This window comes from Balaenoptera borealis (assembly GCF_965194805.1).
Source record: "Balaenoptera borealis genome assembly, chromosome: 9".
NCBI lineage: Eukaryota > Metazoa > Chordata > Mammalia > Artiodactyla > Balaenopteridae > Balaenoptera > Balaenoptera borealis.
In genome coordinates this window covers 43,754,625-43,778,783 of record NC_138873.1, presented here as the reverse complement: position 1 = coordinate 43,778,783, position 24,159 = coordinate 43,754,625, and the positions used below count along the sequence as shown (strand labels likewise).

General features: G+C 39.0%; 1 protein-coding gene across 1 annotated transcript in view; it reads right to left on the bottom strand.

The window, feature by feature from the left end:
• Positions 1-1,199: 1,199 nt before the first annotated feature.
• ROS1 (ROS proto-oncogene 1, receptor tyrosine kinase) overlaps positions 1,200-24,159 on the bottom strand; it is a 121,983-nt gene continuing 99,023 nt past the window's right edge. Inside the window, exons 42-43 of the mRNA XM_082406080.1 lie at positions 16,778-16,941; positions 1,200-9,403 (exon numbers count right to left, since the gene is read on the bottom strand). Coding sequence (XP_082262206.1) covers positions 9,093-9,403; positions 16,778-16,941 — 475 coding nt within the window. The 3' untranslated portion in view covers positions 1,200-9,092. The remainder of the gene's footprint in view (positions 9,404-16,777; positions 16,942-24,159) is intronic.

Below are 24,159 nucleotides of genomic sequence, written 5' to 3'. Positions count from 1 at the left end.
TCTTGGCTAGGGGAGGGAAGAGAGGAGGGCAGCAGTTCCAGAGGTTTCCTCTTGGCCTTCCACACCATGATATATTTTACCCCACAGGCCAAGGATGCAGTGATTCAACCACCAAGTATGTCAACCCCTATTACACATTTATAGAGTGGAGAAATCATCACCAGTGGGGTCATGGGCCCGGTGGACACACTGTAGGTTGGCCTTTAGCCAGGACTCAATTTAATACCTGGCTCCATAAACCCCACCCTAACAAAGGGGCTATGATGATGCTTCAGGTCTCTAGATACTAATGTCAACTCAGATCCTATGTCTAATAGTCTGAAATGGCTGGGGATTCCCAGTGCACAGTACTGGAATAAATGGCCACAGTGCTCTGTGGTGGAATCATCATAGTATATACCGTGATAGCGTTACAGGTTCTGTCCTAGGACCTGTCCACTTCTTCAGTCAATGGGTTACAGATCTTTACAATGGTGATTTTTATTCAAGTGACCACATCAGCCTCCTAACTCCTCCATTTTTGCCTTTCTCTGATTGTAAATGGTAAGCACTGCTGCCCTTCTGTTTTGTCCTGGGGACAACATACTTTATTAACCATCTCCACAACTCCCTATGCTCAAGCTTCTTTGGGTGCCTCTCCATCATCGTGGTGATGGGGGTCCCCTGGCTTCTAGTAGTCAAGTGCAGCCATCTGGTATCTATTATTTCAGGGCTGTGTCATGTCCATAGATCTTAAGGAGCCCAGATGTGGATGGTCTGCAGAGGAAGCCATTACTGAGCTGCTTAGTGATACTCAGTGAGGCACCCCTCTCATCAGCCTGTTCCTAATGACCTTAGTGTGTCCTTTGATGGGTCTTCTGGCCTCACACAATATGTCCATGCCAGCATTCCCACTTCCCTCAGTCTTTTTATTCTTTCCTCTCCCATCTGACAGGGCATCTCAGCATGGGCCTTTGTTTTCTCCAGGCTTCCAAGGCTACCCTAGCTGAAAGTTTGCCTTGGGTCTTTTCCAAGATGTTAAAATTTCATGTTCCAGGAAATCCCACTGAGTGAATGAATTCCTGCTTATCCAGTCTTACCTTCCCACCCCCTTACTCACGTACCCTCCGAATGTAATCCCAACATTACTCCCCTGGCTCCCACCGTTAGATGTTAGCTAATTCTTAGAGCTCCTTTGAGATGTATTTAGAGCTCCTTTGAGATGTAATCTCTTTCCTTCTTTATCAGACCCAGCATATCCCAAGTCAGGTTAGGCTGGGATTTAACCCTGGTTATCAACCTGGCAGTCCCCAGCAGAGGTAGGTGCAGCTCCCAAGGGGGCACCTATTGCCTTGCTGGGGAGAGGCCACAGGAGTATCTCCCTGTACAGAGAAAGTGCTAGCTCTTACGTTAGAGGTATGAGCCATCTCAACAAGCAGTGAGGGATGAGAGGGGTCAGCTGAGCCAAATTCCTTGGGGGCATCCATCCAGTTGCCCCCATCCAGGGTTTCAGGGTCACAGGTTTTCTCAACAGACCTACCTTGGCTATCACATGCGGGGCTTGCCCCTCAGTTGTGTCTACTCTTACTCTACAGTTTATAAGCGCCTCTTTTTAACCTATCAGAGACACCTTCTAGCTCTCACAATTAGCCTTTATTTGCTACATACCCTTAATTTCTCATGATCCTTCTGCAGGGAATCTGTACAACTGTTCTGCAGGGAAACAGCCAGCGAGTTCCACTGTTCTTATAGGCATCATCGCCTGTATATCTTTCAAAGGCCTGAATCATCACATTGGCAAAGTAGTTGCCAATATCCGTGGGATATTTTTCTTGTTCACCACTGGTGAAATCCATAGCATTTGGGCTGCCACATTGTGCCCAGGACTGTCTGTGCCCCACATATCTATCACTCATGATGTGGTCCTCTTAGCCACTTGGATGATGAGTGAGCCAGACCCCAGATCCCATCTCACTACCTGTTTTCTTGGGCTATTCCTGGTACTATCTGTATTAGTTAAGGGCCTCAAAGAAACAGATGCCAAGAGGAATAGATGTGCAAATGATTTGTTGGGAGAAAGGCCGTGGAAGGATAAAGGGGGAGAGAGAAAGGGTAGGTGAAAAAAGCCTTCAGATTGCAATGCAGGCCTGACACCTGTTAAGAAGAGAGAGAAGGAAGGATTGGATAGGGAAAGCCTGAGATTACAGTGCAGTTCTGGGAAAGTCTCAGCCAGACTGATAGTCAGTCCCCAAGTCAAAATGGCCTGTTGGTGGCCAAATAAAGTCCAGATCAGGCAGGAATGGCCCATTCCTGGTACTCCTCTGTGTTTAGTCAGTGGCTGGAAATGGCCCAAGGGAAGCATGACCTGGCATGAATGTCACAGTAGATCTGAAGGTACAGAAGCTGGAGGTGTCAATTAGCCATGCTCCCCAAAGCAGGTTCTCTTGAAAGATGATCTAAATAGCACACCTCCGTGTCCACCGCAGGGGACCATATAATTTATGGTCTGAACAAGATCACTTATAAGTGTGAAAGGGACACTGGTAATAATCCAGGACAAAGGCATAAACTGCGACTATCCCAGGCAAATTAAGACATATGGTTACCTTACCTGTCAATAATATTTGACACAATTCATAATTCCATCCTTCTTCAATCACTTTGTTCACTTGACTTCCAGGATTCCATGCACTCTTGATTTTCATGCTACTTTTCTGACCCCTCCTTCTCAGTCTTCTTTGGTAGTCTCTCCTCAGCTCCCTAATGTCTAAACATGGAATGATTTTGGCCTCAGTCCTTGGACCTTCTTTCTTATACACACCCCTAGTTGAGCTGGACCAGCTAGTTTCAGCCTTACCTATATACTGACAACTCTCCAGCCTGAACCCTTTCCTTAATCCCCTCTCCCACTGCATAGTCAGCCTCTCCCTTAGATCTCTAAAAATCATCTCAAAACTAACATATCCTAAATCGAACCTCTAATTGCCATCTTGCCTCTCAAAATGTATCATTTCTCCTTCAGTTTTTCCCATCTGATAAATGGTAACTTCCATTTTTCCCACTGCTCAGATTAAAAATCTTAATCTTTTCTTCCCTTGTACTCCATATGTAATCCATCAGCAAAATCTTCAAAAGAAACACAGAATCAACCACTTTCATCACTTTCACTGCTGTTTCATCACCTTCCCTGCCAAGCCGTCATCATCTCGTGGTTAATTATCATAACTTTCTAATTGATTTTTCCTGTTTCTACCTTTCTGTCCCACCCTACTCTCAGTCCCTTGTTCACATGGGCTCTGGAATGATCCTTTTAAAACCAAAGTCAAATCATGTCTCTCATATGTTCAAAATTCCCTAGTGTCTTCCTATCAGGTAAAAAGTCCCTACCGTGGCCTGTATGATCTAACCCCCACTACCACTCTCCCCTCCTTCCCTCCCTTTTTTTTATTGCTATTGAGTTATATGAATTCTTTGTATATTTGGGCTACTAGCCCCTTATCAGATTTATGATTTGCAATTATTTTCTCACATCCAGTAGACTGCCTTTTAATTTTGTCTTGTTTTTGCTATGCAAAAGCTTTTTAGTTTCATGCAGTTCCACTTGTTTATTTTTGCTTTTGTTGCTTTTGTTTTTGGTGTCAGATTCAAAACATCATTGCCAAGACATATGTCAGGGAGCTTACCACCTGTGTTTTCTTCTAGAACTTTTAAGGTTTCAGGTCTTATATTCAAGCCTTTAATCCATTTTAAGTTAACTTTTGTTAACTAAAGGGAGTTATGTATAAGATAGCAATCCAGTTTCATTCTTTTGTATGTGGCTGTCCAATTTTCCCAATGCCATTTATTGAAGGGACTGTCCTTTCCCCATTGTGCATTCTTCCCTCCATATTTTGTCATGAGTTAATTGATGATACATGCATGGGTTTATTCCTGGGTTCTCTATTCCCTTCCATTAATCTATGTGTCTGTTTTATATCAATACTACTACTGTTTTAATTCTATAGCTTTGTAATATAGTTTGAAATCAGGAAGCATGATGTCTCCAGCTTCATTCTCCTTTCTCAAGATTGCTTTGGCTATTCAGGGTCTTTGTGTCTTCTTCAGTTTTTTTCATTACTGTCTTATCGTTTTCAAAATATAGTTCTTTCACCTCCTCGGTTAGATTTATTCTGAGGTATTTTATTCTTTTTGTTGCAATTGTAAATGGGGTTGTTTTCTTAATTTCTCTTTCTGATAGTTCATTATTAATGTAAAGTAAGGCAACAGACTTTTGTGTATTGATTTTGTATCCTGCAACTTTACTGAATTTGTTTATTAGTTCTAATAGTTTTTTGATGGAGTCTTTAGAGTTTTCTGTATATAATGTCATATTATTTGCAAATAGTGACAGTTTTACTTCTTCTTTCTCAATTTGGATGCTTTTTATTTTTTTTTCTTGCCTAATTACTCTGGCTAGGACTTCAAATAGTATATTGAATAAAAGTTGTGAGAGTGGACATCCTTGTCTTGTTCCTGATCTTAGAGGAAAAGCTTTTAGCTTTTCACTGTTGAGTATGATGTTAGCTGTGAGCTTCTCATGTACAGTCTATTATATTGAGATACCTTCCCTCTGTACCCACTTTGTTGAGAGTTATTATCATAAATGGATGCTGAATTTTGTCAAATGCTTTTTCTGCATCTACTGAGATGATCATATGATGTTTATCCTTCATTTTGTTAATGCAGTGTATCACACTGACTCATTTGTGGATGTTTGAACCATCTTTGCAACCTGGAATAAATCCCACTTGATCATGGTGTATGATTCTTTTAATGTATTGTCATATATATTTTTGTTTTTTATTTACTATGTCTTCTCCCCCATCTATTGATAGAATGTTAGAATGTGGCCTCCATCAAGGCAAAGACTTAGCTTTGTTTATTGCTCTATTCCTAGCACCTATAACAATGCTTCCTGTGTAGTAAGCATTCAATAAATATTTATGAATGAGTGAATGAATCTACATGGGAACACTAAACAACAGTATATCCATCCTAAGGGATGTACGCAGTCATTAGAAACATTCACAAAGAATTTTTAATGATAAGGGGGAAAGCTTATACAATAAAGTAAGTGAAAAAAAAAAAAAAAAAACAAGAGAAATACAACTACTCCAGCCATGAAAATAAGCTCACATGGGGAAGAAAAAAAAAACCTGGAAGGAAATATTCTAAAATATATACAATGGAGTTTGGGTTGTATATTTTGTCCCCTTGATTCTTCTAGTTGTGAAGAGCCTAGAAGGATTGGGATAGGTCTTCTGGTTTGGGCACACCATAGCCTTGACCAATGCAAAAAGCAAAATTGGATGGGCTCCTCTTTACCAAAGAGAGAAGGTCAAAGAGAAGTCAAGGACAACTTAAAATTTATGACATTTATTCCACATCCATAAGTCTATTCTGAGGATAAAAGTTGGGTTTCAGATGGGAGAAATGATAATGATAAAATAATTTTTTGCCTCCTTTAACATCCTTTACCATCATTTCAAGGGCTTTCAGAATTTCAGACCTCACCTAGGTTTGATCTGAACCTCAAAGCAGTCCACCAACTTCTGTAATATGTTTAGGTCTCAAGAGATAACTCAGGATCTAAAGAATCCTCTTGAGCCCCTCTTGACAGTAGACCAATCTTCTGGCATCCCTTCCATGAGCTAAAAGTGAAGACTTGTGAAGTGTGTTGGAAAAGGATGATGAGAAAGCCAATTCATCCATTAAATATGAATACTTACTTTAGATTAAAGGTATAAAGTGTTAAAAGACATCACCCTGTCTTCGGAAAGCTTGCAATTTATTCGAGTAGATAAAATACATAGAAATAGAAGGGAAATACATGTGGTTGCCAGCAAATGAGATATAAAGACAAGAAGGGCAACAGTTATTCTGAGAAGTGAGAGGGGAGGGAGTTAGGGACAAGCCTTTCCAAAAAGTTGGAATATGAGCTGATCCTAAAGGAAGACTGGAATTTAGATAAGCAGAGAAGAATAGGTGAGAACATTCCAATAGGCCAGGGAAAAGCAGGATGGGTAAGCAACACAGAGGGTATCTGAGACCAGGGACAGGCTCTTTTCTCCAGGACATTTTGAATAAAGCATTTTCAACAGAATTATAGCAACACATTAATTTTATCCAGGTAAATTTTTGTTCAACTGGCAATGTTAAACCATAATAATCTTATGGATTATTTCTTTTCCTTGAACAATTTAAAATGAAGGTTAGATTTATTGATCGGCTTTTGTATTGTTTTGTTTCGTTCATACCAATTATAACTTCTGCCTTTGGGAGCCATTATTTCTCTCAAGTCTAACATTCCCAGGTCGTATTTTGCAGATAAAAAATTTATCAATAGGTTTTATTCTTCTGTTAATTTTTAGTGAAGGACGTATTTTAACAAGTGCCAATTTTAGCCATTGCCAATTTTTTCCCTCTTGATTACAAAATCTAATTTTTCCAGAATTAACTTACATAGTTTTCAGTATTACCAGCCATTTGTATTTTTGATCAATTACTTTCATCTATAATAAATTTACCTATGAGATTTCAGCCACTGTCTATTTTATGTTGCATTAAATATTTCTACCAATATTATTCATTATGAATTATAGAAAAAGACTACTAATTTGCACTTATATCCTAGCTGAAACATGATATTTTACGGGCTGTTCCCCTCCCCTTAGCTATTCTATAAATTTCTCTATTGTCCAGATTGTAATGCAAATGTATTGTACTGAAAATCAAATTCTTCTATATGCTTCTAATCCCTTTGTGTATTCCAAAATAAAGGTCTGTGGCACTGGCAGAGCAAAAGTCATGGTTGCAAGAAACAGAAACTGACTCTGGCTGATTTAAAAGAAAAACATTTATTAACAGGCTATGAAGATAATTTTAAAAAAGCTTTGATGACTCATCTACTACAGAATGAAATTCAAACTCTGTGATTTAGCACTAAAAGACTCTCTACTGTCTACCCGTCCGTATGTCTCATTTCTTTTGCTTCTCCCAGGACAGCATGAACTGTTAATGCCAGTGTCTGTAGATGACCACACTCCATGTTACCCATTTTCTTTATTTTTGAAACTGCTACCTGGCCAAATGCTTAGTACTGTGAACTACGCTAGTAGTTACAGTAGGTGAACTACACTCCATATAGGCAGGGATTTTGTTTTGTTCATTGCTGTATTTCTAGTGCTTGGAACAGAACGTGGCATGTAGTAACTATGTGTTGAATAAACTATTAAAGGATTGAATCAATAAATGTAAATACAGGGGGGAAAAAAGGCTATGGAGATAAGTCACAGAATCCTTGGGAGGGCTTGAGAACCCAACTCAGAAGCTATGGAACAGGGAGCCCGGCCAGAAGCAGACAGCAGAACCAGGCCAGTCTGGCCTCCCCAGCTGCCAGAGGCACCAGGCTCCAGACTTGCTCTGCCGACTGTCCTGGCCCTGGACACTGCATGCTGGGAGCCAGACCAGCTGCAATTGCCACCGTCACCAGGGACGACTCACTGTGGTTCCTATTTCTTTGCTTCCTTCACTCTCAATTAGAAGCCTGTGGTGGCTGTGTCTGAGTGGTAGGGGCTAGGGTCACTTGCCTGCCTTCTCACTGCGAGAGATCTTGGGGAAGCAAATGGAGCATAGCTCCCACTCGGAATATAATGGTAGAGGAATTCTCCAACACAGGAAGGGGCATCATATGCTGGGCTAACAAAAAGAATGATCAGTGCCCATTAGAAAGTCAAAAGATCAGAGGGAAAATATTCTGCCTTGTTCAGTGAGATGACAGATGTGGCAGAGTGGCCATAAATCCTGGACCTTTACTTGGGGGCTGTTCACCACAGAATTGACACATTGACCTCCCTGTGTTCCTCATCATACAGCCTATCATCTGTGCATGTTCTCAGGCAGTAGGCAAATTTAAAAATGAACTAAATGATCCAAGGTGAAAACATGTGTTCCTCTTCCACAGTAGTATTTACCAAATGTTATGATCAAAGTGTTCTTTATAGCTCGTGAACATCCTGTATACTGCAACTAAGTAACACAGAATACTTTCATTGGTGTTGCTATTTGAGCATTTGAGGCTTTCAGATTTAAATGGGTAACTGCAAAATAACGACTGGCTTTAAATCAGAGTGTTTCTCTGCAGCAATTTTTTAATTGCTCTCATTTAGGTGCTCTCATTTAATTTTTAATAGTTCTCATTTAGGTATTTATTATTTTGTATGGTTGCTAAAAATCACACAGCTTGAATTAACATTTTATAATCATTTATGTTTAATTTTAAGGACACTTGGATAGTAAATGTAATCCTAAGTATGTTATGTATGAAAGAGATATGGCAAACAAAAACCATCTTTATATTAGCTAATTTCTGTAATAGCACACAAGTCACAGAGTGATTTTTATATGACCCAAAGATCGTGGAATGCTAAGCTTTAGGACGTAGACACCTTCATGGTCCTGTTGTCAACATGACTGAAGCTGCTGTTCCAAGTCTCCAAAATACAAAGTATTTTAGAGTAGTAATTAGGACAATATTTTATTGTAGTAATAGCTTTCAAAATGACTTCTCGTGTCAAAGGTGCTAGTTCCTTCTGTATGTGTAGAGTTATTTAGTCACTTCCTTTGTCCCTTTTGGGATAATCTGTAGTTCATTTGGCCCCTTGAGCACACTTCTATCCTCCTCCTTCAGGTCTCTAAACATAAGTGTTTAGTCTTTAACCATCTAACTAAGATGTTTCTCTTACAGCCCAGACTGAAGGGTGGGCAGTGGCCTAAGGGAGCTCGGGGTGAGGAATCACAGTTTCATTTCCAGACTCATGAGTCTTTCTAAGCTTTCCCAAATGCTCCAAAGTTGACCTCAGAATTCTGCTGAAGGTTAGACAGTTGGTATGGGGATTGTCACAACTAAAACCACATGGCTCTTGGGGCCAAGATGAGAACTCAGGAACTTCTCTGTGTTAATTCAGAGTCATAGACCACCACCCACAACATCTATCATTCTACTAGGTTTTCTTTCAGCGACTACTTAATGGGAGGAGTGTTTCTCTCAACTCTGCATTTCCCAAACAGAGCTATTAATCAGACCCATCTCCATATCCACTGTGAGTGAGACAGGCATAGTTCAGGCCTTCAGGCTTGCCAGGAGGGCAGTAAGCCACTTGTTTTTCTTGGCAGATGTCTTTGTCTGCATGTGGTTCCTTCTCTTCTTTCCTCAGACCACAAGATTCAGATGCCTTGGAGCTTAGAGGACCCTCAGAATTTGCTTCACCTTGTCTGCATTCTGTAGCAAGTACCATATAGTTTAACCCTTCTTGGTTCTTGGTTTCCAGTAAAGCAGTTGACATAACGTCATCTGAATTCGAACAAATCATATGACCATCTTCATCTGTGAAAAAAAATACAAAAGTTATTCTAGCATCTGTTTGGTTTCCTTTATCTGTAATATCCAGGCTGTATGAGAATTAGAACAACACCAGCCTTACCCATTGGTTCAGCAAATATTTATGATGACCACTAAGGGAACACAAAAGTCCAAGACATGTTCCCTGTCCTTGACGCTACTGCAGTCTAGTAGGAAAGCAGAAATAGTACCATGGAAGGTCATGTGTGCATATATAAGAAAGGAATACATAAAGTGATGAGAGCACAGAGGTGATTAACTCTGCCATAACAGGTGAAACAGGTCATGGTCTTTGTGACAGGAATTAAGTGGCCCTAGGGCGGCCCTTTTTGTGTGAAGTGCTTGCCCTTTCATCTTGCCACATCAGCTAAAATACCTACCTTTAAAAATGTATTTCTTTAGATAAAGTAATTTAATCATTCATTAAGCTAATATTTATTGCATGCCTACTGCACACCAGGCTGTGTCCTAGGTATTGATGATACAGCAGTGAACAAAACACATTTATTGCTCTTTGGGGTTTACATTCTAATGAGGAGAGACAGACAATAAACTAGTATAAAACTAAATTTATGTCAGGTGGTGGTAAGCACTGATATGAAATATAATAACAATAATTGTTGTTATTAATACTTACAGAGTACTTACTACGTACCAGGCACTGTTCTAAGCAATGTGCATATATTAACTCATTCTTCTCCTATTAAGTCAGTACTGGCACTATCTCCATTTAACAGATGAGGAAATTGAGGACAGAGGAGTTTAACAATTTTCCCAAGGTCACACAACTAGAATTTGAACCTAAACTGTCTGGCTCTAGTCTGTGTCCTCATGTTGACCTCCCTGAGGGGAGAGTGGAGCTGCCGTGCTGTGTGACAAGGAGGTGGTGGGCAGTGTGCCCTGCAGGAGTCCTTGAGAGGCACTGACTCCAGACACACATGTGTGTGAGGTGGGCGTGGCAATAGAAAGATGGGCAGCCAGAGGGTAGTTTGACCTTCTTCACAACTGTGCTCATATTATTTTGCCTTTCTCTACTTAGAGGCTGACCTTCTTACTTAGAAAAGTATAAGAATTCTTGTTGAAACCTAATTGCAGGGTTTCTGAAACATTCCGCAAAATTCTAGGGAATCAACAAGATAAATATGCAAATGTATATTGTGGGAATTATTTGCTTTTTATCAGTGCTTTCCAATCTCTGGGTGTTACTACCTGGATGAAAAATTTACAGTCAGAAATATTACTGTCCTTTCATACAGCATCACGTTTTACAAATCAGAAACATTCCAGTCAGCAGACGCAGGTCCTTCCCTTTCTCCTCATCCTACTTCCAGCACAAGTGCATCCAAATGTGTGGGTGAGGCCTGCCCGGCTGCCAAGCTTCTGTGCTTAGCCCTGACCTACACCCAGGCTGGATTTATTTAAATTGAAATATGGGGAAAATTTAAATAATTTCAAAGGACTAAGGGAAGCACAATTGCATCTATTATTCCCTGATGGAATTTAACGGATCTACCTATTACCAAGTTCCAAACCTGAACTACAAAGCTTATTTTATTAAAGAAGCATGTGAATCACTGTCCTTGCTCTGTCTTATTAGGTGTTTATTTCATTTTCAGACCCTCCCCCACTGCTGAAGAACAAGAAGGCCGAGCTACAGGCTCACAGGTTCTTGGGCATCACCCCATGTTCCTCTTCATTGTTCAAACATCATTCTAGTATATTTCAAACCACACAAATAGTCAGTGTTGTGAAATATCTCCCACAGAAATAAGTTTATCAGGTGTCCGGTTTGGTTAGTGCCTAAGTGCTGAATATCTATGGAAGGATCCAACTGTTATGATTATTGTCAATATGTACTTATAGCCATTGAGAAACTCATAAAAATAACTTGCTATGCATGATAATAGCAATAGAAAATATCAAAAAATGATAGCAAGAAATAGGATATTTAACTTTAAATTGCCCGGCAGCCCAGATTACTGAGGAAATTAGGATGATATTCCTGAAGGGCTTAAAGAAATTAGGCTAAAGGAGTTTAGAATTTCAGCAAAAATGTACACCTACAATATAGGTCTAGCTACTCATGTTATCAGCTGCTTCACACTCATACATTTAGTCCATTAAATAGCATATTGGGAAACTTTCTACTGAAACATGATTTAATTTTTTTGCCTATATCGAGTTATTTGCAAAAAAAGTCTTTTACATAAGGCAAATAAATTCTTTTTACAAATTCTGGTGCAATATGTCAAAGAGAAATCATTAGCTAACTATTTCATTGGTTCATAGTACTTAGGGCAATATTTAGTAACTTGACCCTGGCAAGCTTTCAGCAATTAGTACATTTTCTTACTTCATAATTATGAGAGATGGGGCGGGTTGTTTATTTTGGTTTAAAAACTACTGTATAGAAAACCTGCAGGTCCTTAAAGCAGAGAGAGATCCTGAGCAAAGATGGCATGCACTTGGCAACCCTTGGTTTAAGAGGGAAATATTAAAATAAAGACTTCCAAGTAAGACAGGATATTTACAGACAAGACATATGCTGGCTGACTGGCTATGTTTAGAACAGCAGAAGAGCATTTAGATTTGTTTCCTGTAGAACTCTCTGGGACTGATGAGGTGATGTTTACACAAATGTTTGGATGAAGTCACTGGGATATTTTTACTAGATCCCCAGATATGTTACTAATCTTCTCTCTCTATCCCCTCTCCACCCCATTAGGTCAGTAGGACCATAGCATAGGCATGGTATTATTGCTCCCTGAAATCCTAATGCCTTTTTTTTTTTCAAAAAAGTCCTCCCAGTGGCTTTCCTCTCTTCTTACGTATCTCCGACAATAGCAAAGAAGACTTCTTACAGTTTTGTTAAATATGCCCAGCAGTCTGCAAAGCAGCAAACTATTATTAAATACATTCTCTTTTACTTAAAAGGTAATTAAGTTTAGGCTTGCCTTGAAGAGCCTGTTCCATGATTTCTATCCTTTGCAAATATGCAAACTCTGCTTTTCATTGTATTTCTTCTGTCTTCTCTGCCACTTTTGTTCAGTCACATCGAATTATCAAAATTTTTGGTGATCCCCATATCTCTTTCCATTCCTTATCATCAGGATTTACATTCATTGTAAATCTCAGAATGTGAATTTCTCTTGTACCAAAATTATATATCTGTCATGGCACAGAATTACTTGTTTCTATCTAAATTATCAGAGTTTGATTATATTCCCTGTTAACCTCTTCCTGCATCCTTATTCTGCCTCATTATGTCTGCTTCTCTATTTTTTTTAATATTATTTAGAATTTTAATTCAGTCTTTCAACAACTTGCACCTAAATAAATCAGCATACCAAAGAAAACAAAGTGGGGAGAGTGTGGGAGCAGTTTTCTAACCATAGCCACGTCTCTGTGAAGGATGAGAGCAAAGGCTCTAGAATAGAGTCCTACTCCAGCCCCATTCAGCAGGATGACCATGGGCAAGTTACTAACCTCAATCTTTTCAGCTGTAAAATGGTAATATTATAATGCCCACTTCATAGGGCTATTGTGAGGATTTAATGAGTTAACCCACATAGCACAAGTGATATATAAAAAAGTGCTAAAATAAAGTTAACTAATACTGCAATTAAAAGCCATTCACAAAAAGAGTTTTGTTCTCTATATGTACTGTTACCTCAGTCTCATAGATGAACTAGGTAATGCTACATGGTGAAAAGATTTTCTTAAGGGTTCATGGAGACTTCTGGTAGACCCTAAGGTAAAACTAAGCTCTCAGGCCCTCTAACACCCATTATGACAGCCTCCGTAATTTTTATATAAAATGTCTGTACACATTAGAAGGAAAGGCTTCCGTGAGCGAGGAGTTGAATTTTAAAATATAACACAAGTCAACTGTAAATTCCTCGCAACCCTATGGAACTCTTTATCTCTGCAGCATTTGACCACTCTCAAGTCTGTGAGCCTCTCTCCTTTGGATTTCCATGACAGCCTTCCTCTTCCCTTTCTGACTTCTCCTCTCAGTGCCCACCATCTTTCTTTGTCAGTCCCTCATATATTGGCTGTTTTCTGGGTCCCATCCACTGTTTACTTCTCTTCTAATTCTATACACTTTAATTGAATAACCTCAATTACACCCTTGACTTCAACTACCTGTATTTCCAACTGAATACTGGGCTTCTTCATTTCTCCCACATTCAGCTCAAACCAAACATGCGTAAAGCTGTTCCTCCTCCTGTGCCCCCGCCTTTGGGACGAGCACGACTTTGCACCTAGTTTCTCAAATCACTGGGATTCACCATCGTCTCCTCTCTCTTCTTCACCCAATTAGATGACAAATCCTCTAGCATCTACCCCTGTGGTAAGTCTGGTTTCCATATCCTTCTTTCTATACCTGTCACCATTCATTATTTCAGCTTTCATTAATTTTCATTTCTTATGTGATTAGTGTGACCACTGTTCCTCCAGTTTCATCACTTGCCATTTCCCACCGTCAAGTGTGATAAGCTACCTGCAGTTCTGTGAACCCCCATTCTCTGTTATTCCCTGACTTTCTACATACTGCTCCTTCTACCCTGAGATACCTTCTTCTCACCCCCCTGCAGGACTCAGTTTAGAATTAACCTCTCAGTGGCTTTTACTGACTCTCCGTCTGCCATACAGTGTAGGTTTGGCATGCTGCCGCAGGACTCCCACAGAACATGAATTCCCTCTCATTGGCAACATAGAATGCCTCCTGGCTTCTGGCAGAAGATGTAGTTTAAAATCATCTGCTCACCAAATCTTCAAAAATAAGCTCATTTGTTAAAAAAAAGAAAAATGGTGGAGAACTGACCAGAGAATCTACATCTCACTCATTCCTCTAGACTACCAGCCAGTGTGTATGTATACAAACATACACAAATGAACATATCTGTAAATAGTTGTATATGCATATAAAATATCTGGAAGTATATTATCAAATCACGAACAATGGCTAGCATGGGGAGTAAGGACAGGGAAGGAGTAAGAGACTAACTTTTTATGCTGCTTAGATACTTTTATATGTTTTTTAAACAATAAACATAAATTACTTTTCTAATAAAGATCTTTAAATACAGTTATAAAAATAATATAGCAAGAACTATTACAGAGATTAATTACTAGGAAAGTTAGAAGAAAAATCAGAAAGGATCAGGAGTCACTTTTTTGATTGATTGTAAAATAACATAAAAATTCTTTTTTAAACCTTTAAAAAGATGATTGTGTTTCATTTTATAAAGGCCACAAAAATGATATTCACAAGAAAATCTGAATCAGAGGCTTAGTAGTTAAGCTTTGCCTTCTAGAGATCAGAGCATTGATTTAGTAAGGAAATCATGCTTTCAGTGCCCAGTAAGCAAAACCATGTTCTGCTTGCCTTTCAGACATCTATGCAATCAACTCAACCCACTTACTGCCATTCATCTACCTCAGGAACAAAAGATTTCATTTTACATATTAGCAAACCACCCCAGATTGTTGTTTCTCTGAAGTTTCCATATGTGAAGTTACAACCAATAAGAACCAGGCCAAGCAGGGGCAGATTCAAATGGCTTGAGCAAAACAGTATTATTCAGTAGTGGACTGGTGACACTCACCTTTCCTGTGGATAGAGACACAGTCCTATGACAAGGACAACTTTCAAAATCACCAGTAGAAGAACAGCTCACTACTAAACATTACATACAAGATTAAAGAAACTGACTCTAGTTTCTCAAGGGAAAGAAATATTCTTGCCTCTTCTTTTTCTTTAAAGCATCCCAGTGGTACACATTAAATTCAGGTGCCTACCACTATACTAAGCCTTGCACAAAAGTCAACAGGTATCTGTTGAAATAATTTTTTAAATTTTCTCAAAAATTCATTCAAAGGAATACATTAAGCAAATGTTTAGAAAATGAGAAGGATTTTATTGTATGTAGAATGGCTTATAGGTATGTTTTTTCTTAACCTTCACACAGTCAAGTATACGTATAGAACCCTCCAGAAAAATGGGGTTGCCTTGCAGTTATAACTCCTAAGGGCTCAACCATTGGCACTCCTAGAATCAGCTCGGTTCCATGATGAGAAGGCAGGTAGAGCCAATGTGAGATTATTAACAAGGCTTGTTCTGATGAGGATCAAGATGCATGCTCAAAGCAAGCACAGCCCTTCCCAATCTGTCACTTAGCTGTTTGTGTTAAAGAAGTCTCATGATCAGAGTCTTATCTCCATTCATGTCATGGATCCAAAGTTACTCAAAATGTATAGTCAGAAGCACAGCAAACAAGACAAGCAGATATTCGTCCTTGGGCTTCGTATTTTTCCCTGCTATTATTAGTCAAGTGCACCACTCAAGGTGAAGGTCTCACTGTAGAGAGATGACTCCAGGGCAACCATCAGCCATTGTGTAATCAATCAGTGCAGAGACGGAGAGTCTTAATTTCTGAGGGATTCTGAGTCATGGTCCATCTTGCCAGGTTTATTTCTAAGCAAGAATGTTTGCATTTGAGAAAAAACAAAGGGTGCTATGAACTTTTAATAATGGGATGAAGTTTAAGAGCAGCTGGAAAGGATCATTTTAAAATTTATTTTTCTGCAGCCAATTAGGCAAATGTATTGTAAATCTGATTTTGGAAGTGAATTAAGTGACTACTATGTTTTAATACCAAAATACTGAAGTGGAATCACAGTAGACCTTAGCAAGGTGTGACCCACTACAATAATCATAGAAAACTAAATAGCAGTTAAAAGCACCGGATTAGATATATACATAGCAACATGGATGACTCTTAAAAACACAGTACTTAATGAAAAAGAAAGAAAAGAAGCATTACATAACACGATAGTATCCATGCATACAATATACAACAAATTAAAAGATACACATTAAAGACATTAGTATGGCTGCCTGGCAGGTGAAGGGAGGAAATAGAACAGGAGAGGAATATGGAGATAAAGGGACTAAACAAACAAATGAAAGAGAAGTCTTGCATAGACCAATGACGATAATGTACCATCAACTATAATTAACTCAACTCTGCCACTGAGGTACAAACTGGCATGAGGGGTGGAGGGCGGAGAGAACAGGCCTCATGAAAATATAGTCTAACATGTTAATTCTCATCCTTACTATCTTAAATTATAAATCCAGGGGCCATACCATTATTCTTTTTTTTTTAATTTAATGAACAAATCAAAATTATTTTCAAAGAGGAGTACAATAAATACTTGATTATGAGGATGGTGCCAGTATATTATTCTTCTTACGCACTGTAAGATGTCTTCCACGTACATCCCATTTTAACCTTATTCAGTTCACACTGTAGAGAAAACCCAAAAATTCTGAAGAAGAATCAAACTTACCTTCAAAGGCTTCATTTATGACTCCACTGGGGTTTGTTTCTCCTCTGCATTGAGAAGTACTATTTAAGGAAAAATTTCGGAATAACTGAAGCTGTTCTTGAATTTTATGGAAAGTAGGTCTTTGGTCAGGTTCTTGAGCCCAGCACTGGGTCATTAAATTCCACCTGGATATGTGGGTAAGGACATGAAGTAAATAGTGATTGGATATCACTAGGTAGCCATTACTGATAACCCAGGTAAGGTCATTTCAGAAGGAAAAGAATTTGAGTTATTGCCAGTTTTCCATAATTAATATAACTGAACCAGAACAAAAGCTTTTGTTTCTTATATAATAGTGGCTGGCAATATAACTACGTTTATTAGAAAACATGTTCCTTCTGAAAAGCTGACATTCAACAGTTATTAATCTAAATAAATAGATAGTAAATAGATGGTTGGAAAATGTTTACTGAACCCATTAGGAAACTAACAGCTATAAAAATTACTGAAGAAGCTGAGATTAAATTTTACATTCATACACTGATATCTGAAACAAAATCTAAGATTTACTCCAAGCCACACAGATATTTAGTGGCAGAACCAGAGGTAGAAATCAGATCCAATTCTAATGCTTTTACTCTTCATTACACTGCCAGGTTAATTAAGAGACTCAGTTCTCCTAGACATAAATAGCTGGTTGAACATTCTCTTTTCCTTAATGGTTGTCTAAGAAATGTCTGTGCAGAACTCTTGACTAATGTTCATTCATTCACTCAGCAAAGATTTGTTGGACACTTACTATATATGAGCAGTATATCAAGAGCAAGAGATGTGGCAGTGTGACTCCTGTCCTCATACGATATATATAGCAAACGTAAGAGGGAGACAAAATTTATCCACTACAACTCATAGGAGCAGGGGGAAATTGTAGCTCTTTTATAGTTCTGTAACTAATTTTCAAAGCCCCACCTAGTAGAAGAAAATTAGTACAATGCCATTTATAACCTAGCCCATTCCAATATTTTAAACCACCCTTTTTAGGTAATTCTCAGTCTTTTATGGATAATAACTCAGTCTCTCTTATCTTTAGGCTATTCCTACTCCCTCTGTCTTCCTCTCCAAGGTGGTATCAGGATTTATGTTGGGTGAAAGTCTTTTGTGAGTTGCACTGCACAGTGAAGGATCCTTTGGACCCCACTGTGCCCTCCTTCTCTAGTCTCAGAATGGAATGATGAGGAATTCCATAAGGAGTGACTGATCTGGTCCATCCTGCAGGCATCGGCTGCTCTCTGCAGTCTATGATCCCTTTAACCTGTTCTTTTGGCCCTTCTCCCTGAACTGGTCCCCCCTTTTCTCTCTCTAGCTGCAGGCCTCTGAGACAGCATCATGTCCCATATCTGCTGACAAGGCCCAGGAAATCCCTTCCTGTTTCTGTTGCATGCCCACAGGATGCTCCTCGGCTGAATCTCCAGCTTTCAACAAAATGTTCACTCTACACAGGAAACAAAGGAGGCTTAGAAGTGCAAGCTACATGTTCTCTGTCTGGACATGCCATCCTACCCTGTTCATGATGCTGGGTGTCCATGTCAATGTGGGGGATCCCCAGCTCAGTGGTCTCCTTGCCATCCCACCAAATTGGGAGGAGTGGGCAGTTGCTCCCTGTGCTTGGTGTCACCCGCACCTAATCTGAGGCCTACAGAGGTTTCGAGACCTAAATATCCAACATCTTCATCCTCCTACCTCTATCTGTTAAGGTCTCTTCTTCCTACACTTGCCCGGGGCTTAGAAGGAGTTGAGTTTCTCTTCAATTCCTCTTTTTTTATTAAACTATCCTTATATAGAATTATAGGTTTAGTTGCTCACACCTGGCATTTAGCAAGCTAACAAGGAGCTAAAGGAGTCTGTTGGGTGGGCTAAAAGGTTCGTTGGTTTTTTTCTGTAAGGTGGCTCAAGTAGCACTTAGTTGTCTTTAACTTCATTCAAAACAATTTTGTTAGATTGTATGTGACAGCTGTCACATCAGCGTGCATTATAAAAAAACTTATCAAAATTGGTGTAGCCATTTTAATATTGAAGGTGGAAGGAAAAAAAGCAACATTTTCAGCATATTATGCTTTATTATTTCAAGAAAGGTAAAAATGCAACCGAAACGCACAAAAAGACTTGTGCAATATATGAAGAAGGTGCTGTGACTGATCGAATGTGTCAAAAGTGGTTTGTGAAGTTTCGTGCTGGAGATTTCTTGCTGGAGGATGCTCCAGGGTCGAGTAGACCAGTTGAAGTTGATAGTGATCGAATCGAGACATTAATTGAGAATAGTCGACGTTATACCACACGGGAGATAGCTGACATACTCAAAATGTCCAAATCAAGTGTTGAAAATCATTTGCACCAGCTTGCTTATGTTAATCGCTTTTATGTTTGGGTTCCACATAAGTTAAGCGAGAAAAACCTTCTTGACTGTGTTTCCTCATGCGATTCTCTCCTTAAACGTAATGAAAACATTCCGTTTTTAAAACAAATTGTGACGGATGATGAAAAGTGGATACTGTACAATAATGTGGAATGGAAGAGATCATGGGGCAAGTGAAATAAACCACCACCAACCACACCAAAGGCTGGTCTTCAAAGAAGGTGATGTATATATGGTGGGATTGGAAGGGAATCCTGTATTAAGAGCTCCTTCCGGAAAACCAAACGATTAATTCCAATAAGTACTGCTCCCAATTAGACCAGCTGAAAGCAGCACTCGACGAAAAGAGTCCAGAATTAGTCAACAGAAAATGCATAATCTTCCATCAGGTTAACAAAAGAGCGCATGTTTCTTTGATGACCAGGCAAAAACTGTTACACCTTGGCTGGGAAGTTCTGATTCATCTGCTGTATTCACCAGACATTGTGCCTTCAGATTTCCATTTATTTTGGTCTTTACCAAATTCTCTTAATGGAAAATATTTCAATTCCCTGGAAGACTGTAAAAGGCACCTGGAACAGTTCTTTGCTCAAAAAGATAAGTTTTGGGAAGATGGAATTATTAAGTTGCCTGAAAAATGGCAGAAGGTAGTGGAATAAGAGGGTGAATACATTGTTCAATAAAGTTCTTGGTGAAAATGAAAAATGTGTCTTTTATTTTTACTTAAAAATCAAAGGCACTTTTTAGCCAGCCCAACAGATAACCCTCTCTCTCCTCCAAGCTTCATTTCCAAGTCTACTGACTCACTAAAAAGGTCAAGCACCTGTTCTCTTTTTTTACTTTCTGGATCTAGAAGGCAGATTGGGGGCAGAGAGAGAAAGACTGATAAAGAAACATAAACTGAGAAGTATTTAAAAATATTAGTACTACCATATCAACAGATAAATATACAATTACAAATTATAAGTTCTAAAAAATGTACTAAAGAAAACAAATGTGAGCTCTAATTAGAGATGGAACATTTTTGGCAAATTGCTTATAGAAGGACCCTCTGCAGAGGTGATGTTTAAGCCAATGAACTCTGTAGAAAAATAAGATGCTAGTCATGGGGACTGGGTGGGGATGGAAGTCAGGGAACACACTAGAAGAGGCAAAAGCATGTGTAAATTCCTAAATTTGGAAAGAGCTTGGCACATTTTAGAATGTGAAGGAAAGCCAGTGTGGCTGTAGAGCAGTCATTGAGGGGGAGAGTATAAAAGATGAGGTCAGAGAGGTGAGGATCACACAGAACAAGGGCCAGGCTAGGTGCTGGATTTTATGGCACTGCAATGGAAGCTGTCCAAGGTTTTTAAGTGGGCATGATCTTTACATCTTTAAAGGATGACTCTAGTTGATATATGTGGAGAATTGATTGTAGAGGGGCAAGTTGGAAGCAAGGAAGTTTTTTTTTTTTAACATCTTTATTGGGGTATACTTGCTTTACAATGGTGTGTTAGTTGCTACTGTGTAACAAAGTGAATCAGCTATACATATACATATATCCCCACATCTCCTCCCTCTTGTGTCTCCCTTCCACCCTCGTATCCCACCCCTCTAGGTGGTCACAAAGCACTGAGCTGATCTCCCTGTGCTATGTGGCTGCTTCCCACTAGCTATCTATTTCACATTTGGTAGTGAATATATGTCCAGTAAGCTGGGATGAAGCGAAGGAAGTTACTGAAGAAGACTAGGTGAGAGATAATGGTGTTGGACTGTCCAGTAAGCTGGGACGAAGCAAAGGAAGTTATTGAAGAAGACTAGGTGAGAGATAATGGTGTTGGACTGTCCAGTAAGCTGGGACGAAGCGAAGGAAGTTATTGAAGAAGACTAGGTGAGAGATGATGGTGTTGGACTAAGACAATGACAGTGGAGCTGGAGTAAGAAAATATTCAATTGCTAGGTGCCAATGACGCAGAAATCATCATAGCTATTGTATTTAAAATAGCTGTATCTGTATATGGCATGCAGACTCCACTTCCATCTCCGTCATTCTTGCAAGCACCTCAGGTCAGAGTTAATACTCAATATCAGAGTATCATGGAGAAACCTAATATTGGTCTGTTTTTCAGTATTGATCTGATGACTTTTCATATATATTACAAGGAATTTACATTCTGGATATGGAGTGCCAAACTTGGCTTTATTTTTTAAAGATTAGAATCATCGCTAAGAACCTAATCTTTTACATATTTCTTTATAATCTATGGCATTTAGAAACAGGGATGACACAGAGAACTCAATGAAAGACAATTCGACTCTGAAATAACATCGTGTAACTGATATTCGATCATGGAGTTTAAACCAGTAGTTAAAGTAGAATCTTGATGGGAATCTTAGGGCTGTCCTAAGAGGTGAGAGGAGAAAGTGAAGTGTAACTTGCCACAGGGAGCCTATCCCTTCTAAAAAGAAAGTTGCGATTCTGAGATACTGCCAAAGATACATTGACTCTCTCAAGACTTGTCATATTTCAATTATGAAGTTTTTAGTTTATTTATTTATATCCCACCTCATTCTACAAAGTATTCAAGACACTTAATGGAGATGATTTAGTGAGAAGGAAGAAGGAGGAAGAGGAGGACGGAGGGAGAGGGGAGAGAAGCCATCCGTACAGTTGCCCCTTTGCCACTCTGTACTTCACCCACTCACACTCCCCTCCAAAAGTTTAATCTATGCAAGTTATTTAATCAGATATTCCTAATTTTCATCTATGGAGGCTTTAATTTACATTGAGTCCATCATTAATCTTAACTCTCTGATGGCAAAAACAATTGACCTGATGGTATTTAAAACCTTTCTCCCCCACTGCCCAGGGCCAAATGAGCACTGGATTGCCCTAGCTTAAGAAAAGAGGAGCTCTATAAAGCAGTAATCATTTAAAAGTAAAGAGTACAACTTGTGCTCTTAAACAGCATTAAGCTGACAATGGAATAAATGATTAGGCTTTTAAAATGTTATCAATCCTAAAAAATGCATTTCTTACATCTTTCAGGTAAATTAACAACAACTATATCTTTGGCATAGGGGTCTTTCCTTACAAATACATACTTGCCACAATTCAGTATCATGCGTTAAATACTTGTACCAAGTTATAGTTACAAATATTCAAGCATATTAGTCTAAATAAACTGACAGCTCCTTCACTTTAATTAAAATTTACCTGGGCTGGTTGTTCTACCTCTAAACAGATACTCACACATTGTACTTGAAATATCTCATTTAGCTAAGTGTTCCGGTTCAAATTCTTCCATTCACTATTCCAACCCCTTCACTCCTCTTTGCTTCAGTTTTTTCCACAATAGCACAATCTCATTAACCATGTTCATTAATAGTCTCTGAGTAAAATCCTTGGATTCATAAGGCAATTGAAATTCAACAGTTGAAAACTCCATGGCATCTTTCAGTATTAAGGGGATGAGTTTCTATAGGTCTTTAAGCAAAGCACATAAAATACAGACTTTAAAATACCCAATCCCGGAAAGACCCAATTAGCATCAATTAGCGTCTAGGTGTACATATTCTTAAGGGGTAAAAATAAGGTGGTGAGCCTCCATGTTGTCCCATTGTCGCCTCCGTCATTTGAGAGACTCTCCAGTAATTTCAGTTGCCCCTGTGATACCTGTGAAAGAGCTCTCACTTGATGTAGATTGCCCTTTGATCCCGTTTATTCTTGAGAGTGCTATGGTTGTTGTGCAAACTGAAAGCTGAAGAGAATGCTGAGGGCTGGGCTTTGCACCGTACATCCCAGGCTATGGAAAGAAGGGCAGGAATGCTCTGAACTCTCACATTCCATTAATAGCTAAGCACAGCGTAGCCATCTATGGACTCACCTGACCCAGAGTGCATCCAGGTGCTGAGTATTTAAGCAGTGAATAGAAGGTGCAGCCTGGCTCAGCACAGACTTTCAACCCTCTAAGCTGGGCCTATGATCTCAGAGAACTGCTTCAAATAAAAATCAGTTCCCTCTGTACTCTAAGGAGAGTAGTTAATCTTTATCATGACAACTTAAGGCCATGGGCAGATTGAATGGCATCGCTGAGAGCTCCATTTCCTTAGCACAGCTTGTCTTCCTGGTTGGCCATGGGTCGTTAACCCTTCCTAGGGATCTGGAGCATGCAGCCCTTAGAGGGCTTGGAGCATTGTTCACTTTTTAATTACTGATGTTCAAATGAACTTCAAAATCAGCAGTGGAAATTTTAGCTTCAAGGAAACTATATTTTTATAAAATTAGAGCAATAATGTATCCAGCTGAATAATTATTCAAGATAAAATTATATAGAATATTATCTTTTTCCACTTATAATCAGGAATATTTTTCTAGAACTTTTCTAGCACTCCTTCTTTCTCCTCCTTCTAGTTGAATTTTTGGATAGAGCAAAGTTCAACATACCTGCGTTTTTCTTCTCCACAATAGGGCAATTAATTATCCACCTCCCTCTTCCCCAAACAAAATAAATGAACACATCAGTCAAAACGTATAATTCAGTGGCTGATTCCTAGAGTGCCTATCCAAAAAAAAAGCCTAATTATGATGAGGTACGTTACCCCCTAGAGGAGAAGATATGCCAAATAGAATTCTAACAGCACAAGGAAAATTTTGTGCAACTGAAACTTGGGAGGAATTTTCTGAGTGTTCAATAGATGTGTAAGAGATGCAAAACAGTGATTAGTTTGCTAACTGTTTAATTAAAATGTATTTTATACTTAGGTATGCTGGGGTTTTTTCCTCAAGCCCTAGACTAAAGTTTTTCAAATTGTGTATAACTTTCTTACTCCTAACTTATAGAAGTGTTTCCATCTGCCCCAAAAGGATCATGAATCATACTTTTAGACACTGCCACCAAACTTGTTCAGGTATGTGTATAACTGATCCCTCTGTAAATATCCCAGAGGCTATAAGAGCTAAATCAGAAACAGACAGTGATTCCAATCTTCTTCTAGCTGGAAGATTTAA